Raw genomic sequence first — 11,928 nt, 5'->3', positions numbered from 1 at the left:
GAGATTTATACGGTATCTGTGCAGAGGGGGACACCAACCTTCACCATCTGTAACCTGAATACAGGACATGATTCACACGCAGCGAGGGAAAAGCCCGGTGTATGGAGAGGACTGTTGAGATCTCTTTATATGCCAGAATTATTAAAGTAATAGTTAATACAACAAATGAATGTCTGATGAAAATGTGCTCATCTTCAGGCTATATCGGATTTAGATTTGTTTTGTTTTTTGTCAAATCAGATTTTGGAGAAATGTAGCATTGGATTACTTGTTCTGCAATGCATGCTCTGTAGTGAATGGGTGCCGTCAGAATGAGAGTCCAAATAGCTAATAAAAACACCACAATAATCCACACAGAACTCCAGTCCATCAGTTACATCTGGAGAAGAGAAAAGCTGCATGTTTGTAAGAAACAAGGCATTTTTAACTAAGCGACTGTGTTAAACTAAAATATGAGTTCATAATAATGCTTCCTTCAGTGAAAACACCCAGCCACATATTTGTTTAGCGCTGTTTTGGCTTGTAAATGGTGCTCAATCTGTGCAGATTCCTCCCCTGATTCAGACAAGAGGGCTTTTTGGGAAGCATCATATTTAAGCAATGGTTTGAAGAACTTCTTTCTGTTTTCTGTTTCTTATAAACATATAGCTTTTAATCTGTCAAGATGTTAATTGATAAGACTGGAGTGGTGTGTTTTATTGTGATGTTTTTATCAGATGTTTGGACTCTCATTCTGACGGCACCCATTCACTGCAGAGGATGCATTACTGAACAAGTTATTTTCTCCAAGAAACAAATTCATTAATATCTTAGATGACCTGAAGATTAGTACATTTTAAAGGTATTCTGAGAATTTATGTTATCTTTTTATTCATCAGTACAAATTATGTACATACAATTGCATTGCCATATAAGTACAGTGTCATATGATAAAGTAATTAGTGAACTTCAGTGTGAGTATGACGGTTCCTTTACACCAAAACCAAAATAGGAACTAATCAGCAGCTTTGTAACACAATCCAGTTCAGCTGGAGAGAAGCAGTGCACTCATGTACTGTATGCAACATGAATTTGACTCCAGTGCTCTCTAAAAACTAATTTTAGCCAAGTCACACATTAGGGATCACTAAACACATGAACGGGGACAGACGCAGGCTTTGGGAGTCAGTACAGAGCTCTGATTTCATCCAGCAGGGATGTTCGGTGAACAGAACCCGTGTGAAACGACATCCTGTGATATCTCATTAATTCAAGACCTTTGATGCATGCATGAAACAGCAAATAAACTTTTTTTTTTCTTACACTAAAAACTATCTGGTGTGATTTAGTAACTTTTTTTTCACAGATTGATAGAAAATTTCACAAAGAAATGAAAACTACAAATGAAATCTTGAAGTAGAAAACTATTTGGAAGTAGAAAAAGTATTTTCTTGTAAATTGTGCCAGTAATCTTTGTTTTATTTACAACTTAAAATATGTTTATTTTTCATTTTCCTAGTGTATCTTATAAATTACTGAGAAATTATATTTAAATAAGGACACAGTGTCTAAGTTGCACTTGAGTGAAATATATATATATATATATGGTTTTATGTTGTGATGACTGAAGAAGTGTTATTTTAGCATCATTACTAAATTTATTACTATAGTTTTTATTTTTCTCTTTTCTTTTTTAATTTTAGATTGATTTAACATTTTAGAAATGTATTAAAATTGTTTTTAAAAATTGCATTTTAAGGTCTAAATATAATTTACCCTTTAGAAAAAAGATTATGTAAATGCACAAATATTTTGTTCCTCTACAAATTACCCCAAAAGTATAATAAGTACTTTATTTGGGGTCATAATGCGGATCTATAGGTAGTTTTTCAGGTAATATTGAGAAATCAGTTTTCTGATCAGTGCATTGCAGTACATTTACGGTATATAATGATAAGGCCCAGGTCTGACCCTTTTATCAGTTTATGTCATGTACAAATAGATCCTGTACATGAAGATAAACGGCCCATTCATAAAGACTCCATTCAGTCAAACTCAAGACTGATCTTTGGTGCAGAAGCTATTAAAGGTGTATATTAACCACAATACAGACACAAGGTCCTGTGTTTGTTTGGAGCTTGGTCTGGATTACGTCTGATCCACTGATAAACTTCACCTGGAGGTCAGACTGATGGGTGAAAAACAAAATGTGCTATCTCAGATTTAACATGCCATTAACAGCTTCACAGTCACTGTTTGTCTCTCAGTATAGAGGACACTGATCAAGAATCTGCTGAGATTCTCAAACGCTCTTATCAACAAAAACAGGAGAAAAGAGCAGCTTAAGAAAGTCACTGATACCAGATCTGTTTACTGAACAGGATTCAGAATTTTTCAATAATAAAATGGACAAAACAGCTGTTATATTCTATAGAAATACTGTTAGAAAGGTTGTGGTCATTAGGATTTTTAAATGTTTTTGGTAGAAGAGTCTTTTGCACACCAAGTTTGCATTTATCTGATCAAAAATACAGTAAAAACAGTACAAATGTGAAATATTATTTAAATTTAAAACAACTGTTTTCTATGTCAATATATTGTCAAATGTAATTTATTTCTGTGATGCACAGCTGAATTTTCAGAAGTCTTCAGTGATACTTCAGAAAACATTCTTGCTGCTCAAGAAACACGTAATATTATTATATTATTGAAAACTATTTTTTTTTTTTGTGGAAAGCATGATACATTTTGTCTCTCAGGATTCACAGACGAATAGAAAGTTCAAAAGAACAGAATTTATTGGAAATCGAAATCTTTTATAAATGTCTCTTTTGTGCACAGTTGAATGCATCCTTGATGAAAAAACAACCCTGATTGCATGGTAGTGTGTTTTACATTCACAAGTTGCAGGCAAAACCACAACAGCTGGAAATTTCATGGTGACATTTTCATTGCAGTCAAGAGCATCATGAATTCATATTCAGATTGCGCAATAGAAACAATAACAGGCATAGAAGCTTTTTGAGATCCCTGTGTGCTGTGAAGGTTCCTGTTCCTGTGTTTCAGCGTGTCATGACCGTGAAAATGAAACACAAAGTTCTGCCAGTCAAGTGAAAAGATGAGGCAAGAGCCCTTGATGGACAGAGATTTATAACAGATTTTCTCCATTCCAAGAACTTAATTTGCATGTCTGACCCCACAAACGTCTACGAACGAGAGACAGTTTCTTAAAAATCTCTGCATGAGAACAAATTAACTTCAGTCAAGTGTGTTGAGGATAATATATAACTTAAACAGGTTGGTGGTTGTGATCTTTGAACAATTTTGGAACATTTCTGTCCCAGACAGATGCTATTGTTTTGATAATAAAGAGTACAAGGTTACTAAATTCCAGCTGTTTCACACTTCACACAATGAACCAGATGCGGTCAACACTCCTTTAATAGCAGATCACATTGTAACTGTTAAATATAACATGCTAGTCTGAGCGTATACGAAGGCCTCGGGTTGTGTGTTTGCTGTCATTTGATTACAATAGGTGACTTTATTCTAAGAATTCAGTTTTTATTAAACTATAATATCAATCTGAATTCTCAGAACGGTCTATTCCAGTCCACTGCTAATACTTCTGTGAAGCCTTTATCAAAGACAAACCCGTTTTAGAAGATTTATAGTTTGCATGAACTTCAAAGCTCTGGTTTTGTCCTGTTCAAATTAGTGAGGTTATAAGTTTGCACACTTCTTAGAAATGCCGCGGGTCAAATCTTTACTGTCAAGTGCACGTATTTGCACAAGCTTGAGGATGATGAAAACATCCTGCCAGTGCACTTAAGACTATTTTTAGAGGGTTTTGTTGTGACAATAGTCTGAGTCGTACTGTAGATACTTCAGTCGGATATCAGGGCTGTTGTTTATATTATGTGCCACATTTATCTGCATCTGCATCATAATTTGCCAATAAGACCAGGATCATTTTGCTTTTTTTAAATGTAGAGATTTATAATATAACAAAATAGAATAATTATTTTATGTAACTATATCATTCATATTCATTATATATATATATATATATATATATATATATATATATATATATATATATATATATGCACTCACACACTAGTCTACATTTCAAGTGGACCAAACCTTTCAAAGTTCTATATATGTTCTTTTGTCTCTGTTATATAATTTATTATGGTCAACATTTACATATTTACAAAGCTGTGTGTTTGTCTCTCTCTCTCTTTATATATATATATATATTATGAAATAGCTCCCTCGTGTGGTTGAAAATAAGTCTGGCGCAATCGTATGGCGTCGTAATACCTGATAACTGATAACAGTTTCCACCAATCAAAAAGAAGTTCGTCACCGACAATGGCAAATCTAAGCCAATGAGATTCGTAAGAGGCGACGAATGGGCGGGACTTCAGCCATTTGCGTCCGCGAACGTTGTTGTTGGAGGAGAAGTCGATTCAAGAAGCCATTACGCTGCGCAATTGTGTCAGGACAAAAACTTACTATTTTTACGTATTCTACGCAATTTTATATTACCCCCCCACCTCTCTTAAGTCCAATTAAATACGTTATGGCGTCTCAGGCCAAAAAGAGAAAAACTAATTTCTCCGAAAGGGAGGTGGAGATCATCGTGGAGGAGATGGAGAAGCAGAAACACATTTTGGTGAATCATTTTAACGCGGGCGTCACGCACATCGCCAAGAACAGCGCGTGGGTGGAGATCCTGAAGCGCGTGAACGCCGTGAGCACCTGCCAGCGCGAGCTCGCGGAGGTCAAGAAGAAATGGTCCGATCTGAAGACGGAGGTTCGGAGGAAAGTGGCCCAGGCGCGCGCGGCCATGGAGGGCACGGGAGACTGCAGTAGCGTGCCCGTCATCCTGAGCTCCATGCAGCAGCGCATCTGCAATCTGCTGGGAGAAGCGACCATCATCAGCCTCCCTGCGGCGGACGCGACCGCCGAGATCACGGTGCCCATCAGCTCCGCCGCCGCCGCCGCGCTAACGCAGAGTAAGACAATAGCGTGACTGCTGCGTAACCGCACGCGCGCAGACTCGACACTCACTCAGACATTAGTGAGGTCTGGGGTCTGGTTAAGAATTGTGATATAGTAATAATATAGACACTAATTACTTAAAAGAGACAGACATGTAGATGTATGTGAAAGATGGTTTCTGTTTTTTGTATAGGGAGGAATGAAATTATAATGTAACGTTACTATAAATTTATTTGGAATTGTGAGATATGAACTTAAAATGTGAGAAAAAAAAACCTGTAGGATATAAACTCAAAATTGAGAGAAAAAGTACTAATTCTGAGATATAGCCTCAGAATTGGGAAGGGAAGAATGAAAATTGTGAGATATAAAATCAAAATATGCAAGAAATATAAAAACTCAAAATTGGGAGAAAAAGACCAAATTGTGGGATATAAAATCAAAATATGTAAGAAAGAAGACCACATTTTGGGGATAAAAACTCAAAATTGGGAGAAAAAGACCAAATTGTGACATATATAATCAAAATATGTAAGAAAGAAGACCACATTTTGGGGATAAAAACTCAAATTTGGGAGAAAATGACCAAATTGTGGGATATTAAATCAAAATATGCAAGAAAGAAGACCACATTTTGGGGATAAAAACTCAAATTTGGAAGAAAAAGACCAAATTGTGAGATATAAAATCAAAATATGTAAGAAAGAAGACCAAATTTTGGGGATAAAAACTCTAAATTGGGAGTTAAAGACCAAATTGTGAGATATTAAATCAAAATATGCAAGAAAGAAGTCAAAATTGTGAGATAAAAAAATCAAAATTGGGAGAAACAGACCAAAATGTGAGATATAAAATCAAAATATGCAAGAAAAAAGTCCGAATTGTGAGATAAAAAATGTCTCATGTGGAAAAAAAGGCCTTTAAAAATATGTATTGTAATGAAAATCTACAGACAGAAATACATAAATAGTACTAAAATAAGCTCTTAAATGTCAATTTTATATAAAAGCAACATAGCTGAAAACTCACCAAAGTGCCTGAAAAAACTAAGGTTTTGACTGCAGTGTCAGAGTGATGATATCTCGAAAGGAAACAATCATTATGTTTTATAACTTACATTTTGAGTTTTAAAAATGGAAATAAAAGTGCTATTCTCTCTTCATAGGCATTCAGCCAGCAGCCGCAGCAGCGTGTGAGATCAAAACTCTTGAAGGTACGATTTTAGCGTGACTTATGACCTTCATCTAAGCCTATTTTCTCTTTATAATAGCATAGCATTATAACATTTATAATGCATAGCCACCACAAAATCCATGCCTTGGAAAAAAAGAGTTAATCTTAAAAAACAAAGCACAAACATAAACCCAAATAGTAAATAAAAGATATTGCTTAAGCCTGTGTCCTGTTTTGTGTCCTAAACTCCCAAAACATTGTTGTCTTATATTTTTTTGAGCAATATCATAGCACTTCATCTTTTATAACATGCCATTTTGCTAAAATATATTAAATCTTGATATTTGTAAAATGTTGCAACAATATTAGGGATGCACAATATTGGATTGTTGCAGATATCCGATATGTTGATAGTTTTCACCTCATTTTGGCCGATACCGATATATTTCCTTTTGTTTGGAAACAACACCAAGTCTCTCCTGTGCAGAATTTATTAGCAAAATATTTGTAATATTGGTTAGTTTTTAACTAGAACATATTAGTTAGAATTAAATAAACAACAATGACGTTTTTTTTGACAGTACATTGAAGTTTACTCATTATTTTATGAAATTAATTATTGCTTTATTTAATCAGAAACACAGTCTAAATGTTATTTGGGTAGCCTTATTTATGTTTTATTTAATTAGAAGTAGGCCAACAGCGCCCCCTACAGATCGAAACGCTTTACAGAAGGGCGTTAGGACCCGGGGGACGCTGATGCTGCGCGCGCTATTACTGTTTATTATCATACACGCGTCATTCTGAACTTGCTTTAACAGATTAATCAAAAACAGTCTAGATGATTCATTAGATGGTTCATGTATGTATGTATATGTATATGTGTGTGTGTGTGTGTGTGTTTGTGTGTGTGTATATATATATATATATATATATATATATATATGTGTGTGTGTGTGTGTGTGTGTGTGTGTGTGTGTGTGTGTGTGTGTGTGTGTATGTAAAGATAAAAAATGAAGCAAAGGTCTAAGCAAGAGCACAACACTGACAACTTTTGCGATAGAGTACGAGATCGAACGGAGCATGTCTCAACACAGTAAAAAAAAAGTGTTTCCACTAAAATTTAATGCATAATATTCAGACTGTCATTATGTCATGATGAGTGTAAAGCATTGACAGAGAGACTGAAGTACATAAAATAAAATAAAAAGGATGCAAATAATAAAACAAACCAAATCAAATGATTCGCGAGAATGCTCTGACGTTCCGATCTGAGTCAAACGACTCAAATGATTGGCGAGTCCGCTCTGAAGTTGCGATCTGAATCAAACGAATCAAATGATTCGCGAACCCGCTCTGAATTCCCGATGTGACTCAAATAATTCGCGAACCCGCTATGAAGTTGCGAACTGAATCAAACGATTCTCGAACCCGCTCTGAAGTCGCGATCTGACTCAAATGATTCGCGAACCCGCTCTGAAATCGCGATCTGACTCAAATGATTCGTGAGCCCGCTCTGAAGTCGCGATCTGACTCAGATGATTCGCGAGACCGCTCTGAAGTCCCGATCGGACTCAAACGACTCAAATGATTCGCGAGTAAGCTCTGAAGTCCCGATCTGGCTCAAATGACTCAAATGTTTCGCGAACCCGCTATGAAGTCGCGATTTGATCTTGTGACTCAAATGACTCAAATCAACCAGTTATGAGGTCCCGATCTGATTCAAATGATTCGCAAACCCGCTCTGAAGCATACGCAGGATGGCTGCTCCATAGACAGTAAAAGAAATGGACACAGCGACCCCATTGGAACTCAATTGAGACAAATGAAGCCCAGTTTTAGCGTTTTTTATCACTTCCGTTTCTGACGCGCAGACTCAAACGAAGCTTGATGACGTCAGCAACCTGTCTGCCCAGATGTAAATCTTCTAGTAGCTGTGCGTGCAAACTGCCATCGTTAATCTTGCAGAGACGGCGAGCTTGAGCGGGAGTTCTTTGTCGTGAGTGAGCAGGAGTAAGTATTCTGTTTAATTATTTTGTATAGTATTTTAAAATGTAACGCCAGTACGCCATATTAAGTTAATTGCCTGCGAGCTTCTCCTCCTGTCTGTACGGTAATGCGACAGAGAGCCGAGTGGTTATGACGCAATCGTTAGCCTATTTTTTTACAAAAACTGTTTATACGGGGCCATAATGTAACATAGAAGGTAATGGAGCCCTTTATACATTGTCGTGTATCTTTAGAAATAAATAATGGACAAACAGAGTCTTTAAACGCCTCAGATGTAAAGTTATTCGCTGTCAAAGTGACGCCAAAATGAATGGGAGTCAATGGGAATGCTAACGCAAGTGAAGTTCTGCTAAAAGATGGCAGCCCCCAGCCGACTTCAACTCCCGGTCGAGTTCCTTGCCCCTTGGGGCTGCTCCCTGAGATTGCAGATCCCACGGACACATTTAAGTCTCTCTTGTGTGGTAACATTTTGGTTTTCCAATGGAGTACAAGAATGGAATTTGTGTCGAAGAAAAAGCACACACAATCTGTTGTAACTGTTTCTCAAAACTTACTTATCTCCGGAGACATCACCCCAACATTGATATTATTAGCGGTATACGTAAGAAGCCTAAAAAACAGGAAACCTTTCCCACTGCCTTCAGAATGAAGATACAAGATAACTATGACGTTAAATTGGTCTCAGAGGAGCAGTTAGATGTGGCATCCAGCAGTGATGATCCTCCAGCAAAATCAGTTCAATCTCTGAACTGTTTGGAAAGTTATTTCAACTGGAGCCAGGCACTCCTGCACCCTGTAATGTTTGTCATATCAAATGTCTCCATATCAAATGGTGAACGATACTTATATACATTTTTAACTTATAATATATTTTAATTTTAGTTCACTCAGATAAGCTGACTGCACTAAAGAGATAAATGTTTTATTCTGACTAGTCTACATTGGAAGTATTTATCTCATTTTTGTTTTCTCAGGTATGCTGACTGCACTAAAAATGTGAAGCCAAAGTTAATAAGAAAAAGACAAGTTATTTTTGTTGTTATAATTAAATTAAGTGAATCTATTGTTCCTTAGCATTGCTGGTAAAATGACATGAACCCTGCCACCACAGCAAACCGAACCGAACCGTATATATATATATATATTTTACTTAAATGTCCAAAACTGCAAAACAATTTTTAGGGATGCACGATGTTATCTGACGATAATGAATAAAATCTTGTTTAGGGATATATATTACCTTAAATTAACTACAAATGAGCATTTAAAGCAAATATCTTTCCAAGAAATAACATATTGATCATGCTCCTGCATGCATACCTGTTTGCATCTCTGAATTTAGTTACATCCCAAACTGTGGGTCACATATGTGTGTGTGATTATTCCTCCGCAGCCGAGACGACGTACCACACGCTGGAGGAAGGCATGGTGGAGTACTGCACCACGGAGACGCCGGTGACCGTCACCACAGAGGCTCCGGTGGAGATGCTGGCGCAGGCCGAGTGCAAACCGCAGGAACTGAAGAGCCGCATCGCGCTCAACTCGGCCAAACTGCTGCAGGAGCACCGCGTCACCAACCTGCACGTGCGCGAGATCGCCCAGCACCTGGAGAACCAGAACGACCTGCTGCAGATGATCCGCCGCTCGCAGGAGGCCCAGGCCTGCGCTCAGGAGAGACAAGCCCAGGCTCTGGAGGGAACGCAGGCCGCCCTGCTCGCCCTCATCCAGATGTTCAGACCCGCTCTGAAGGACTTGAGGAAGTTCCTGCAGAGCGCCAACAGCCCAAACACTGCTCCACCGGCTGCCACAGAGACCGGAGAAGGAGCGCCACAGACAGAAGACGCACAATAGAGACCTGTGTGTGTGTGTGTGTGTGTGGTCTAGAATAGACTGTAAATTATTGTACAGCACGGTGCCTCAAAGAGTTTGTGCTTATATGTGCTTGAGCGATGCAGCATAATGAGGACTTTTATGAGAGTTTTAAGGAAGTGGCCAAAATACTGACGTTTCACTTTACAAAAGACTTCAGTTTTTTTGCTTTTGACAATTTGAAGAAACTGTAAAGTCCTTTCAGTTTAAGTTGCTTACATTTGGATGCTTAAAAAAAAAAAAGAAGTTGCAAAGACATTTTATTTTTGGGAGTGCAATTGACCATAAAACAAACCTTCAAAACCCAAATCTGGGTCAGAGGCCTACAGAAAACACACTTTCAGCGGTTCTTTGTGGAGGCTTTTGTTTCTTTAGCTTTTGAGAATTTGCCTTTTTTATTTAAGTATGCTAAATAAAGAAACTCTCCACACACGTCTGAGTCTTCATTTGTGTTTTATTGATGCTTAAAACTCTCGATGTGTGCCACAGGCTTTATTGTAAATATATCCATTTACATTTACGTTTGGGTATACATGTATTTCACTCGAGCACTAAACAAGCTGATTAACTGTACTCTGACATGTTTACAGTTGGAAAGACATACATATATGATTTCATTTAGACATTTCCACTACTTTAGTTATATGTTGTTACTTTCACTTCTAATATATGAGGAGTTTTAATGCAGTTTCTCTACTTTAGTTAAACAATGTAACATCATTTCCCTTTGACTTTCAGTCTTCTTGCATGTAGGTGACTTTTTCACTAGAGGGAGACAAAGTGCACTTTATTTCATCTGAGGGACTCCACACTTATACTTCTGACATGAAGAAATTAGCTTTTAGTATTTTAACATAGAGAGATATCTGTGTAATCGTATGTTCAAGTATTTTTAATAATATACCAGCTGATAAAAATGTTTAATATATGTTTTCTATTTTAAAATATCACTTATATTTCATTGCTCTTTTGTTGATTTGGATTGTTTCCATTGTCCTCATTTGTAAGTCGCTTTCGATAAAAGTCTGCTAAATGACTAAATGTAAAATATCGACACTACCAGTCAAAAGTTTTTGAACAGTAAGTAAAATAAATAAAATAAACAGAATAAAATACATTTATTCTACTCACTTAGCCTACATTTATTTAAAGTACAGCAAAAACAGTAATATTCTGAAATATTTTAACTATTTAAAATAACTGTTTTCTATTTGAATATGCAATTTATTTCAAAGATTCTAGATTCTAGTTTTCTGCTCAGAACACATGGCTTTTTTATTATTATTATGTTGAAAAAAGCTTAGTATAGATTTTTCAGGTTTCTTTGATGAATATAAATTTCATAAAACAGCATTGATCTGAAATATAAATATTTTGTAACATTATAAATGTCTTCATCAAAAAGAAAAGAAAAAAAAAGAATACTAATATGCTTACCCTAAGCTTTTAAATGGTATAGTGTATAAAATTATATATAAATCTTACTGTTCAAAAACTTGAATATACATATATTTATATATTTATATATATTTATATATATATTTACAGTACAGACCAAAAGTTTGGACACAAATATATATGTGTGTGTGTGTGTGTGTGTGTGTGTGTGTGTGTGTGTGTGACAACTCCAATGACTCACCGAGGAGGGGGAGAGCTGGGGGTTTCTGTTCTGGAATCTCCACATATGATGTATTATATGATAAATTATATATATTTAAAATATTGATATTTCAGTATAAATTACATTTGGAAGTTATATTTAAAGCTTTTATCATTGGCAATATTAAAATGACTACTGACCGGAGATCAGTTCGTGTGTTTGTGTTCGTGTGTGTGTTTGTGTGTTTGTGTTCGTGTGTTTGTGTGTGTGTGTGTGAGAGAGAGAGA

General features: G+C 36.4%; 1 protein-coding gene across 1 annotated transcript; it reads left to right on the top strand.

The window, feature by feature from the left end:
• The first annotated feature begins 4,390 nt into the window (after positions 1–4,390).
• naif1 (nuclear apoptosis inducing factor 1) lies at positions 4,391–10,473 on the top strand. The gene is made up of 3 exons (XM_026269046.1): positions 4,391–5,003; positions 6,155–6,202; positions 9,566–10,473. Exons 1-3 carry the CDS (start codon positions 4,397–4,399, stop codon positions 10,021–10,023), a joined length of 1,113 nt encoding a protein of 370 aa, XP_026124831.1. The 5' UTR covers positions 4,391–4,396; the 3' UTR covers positions 10,024–10,473.
• The last annotated feature ends 1,455 nt before the right edge of the window (positions 10,474–11,928 follow it).

This window comes from Carassius auratus, chromosome 8, assembly GCF_003368295.1.
Source record: "Carassius auratus strain Wakin chromosome 8, ASM336829v1, whole genome shotgun sequence".
Lineage (NCBI taxonomy): Eukaryota > Metazoa > Chordata > Actinopteri > Cypriniformes > Cyprinidae > Carassius > Carassius auratus.
Note: the sequence above shows the minus strand (reverse complement) of the source record. Positions and strands in the feature narration are given on the sequence as shown.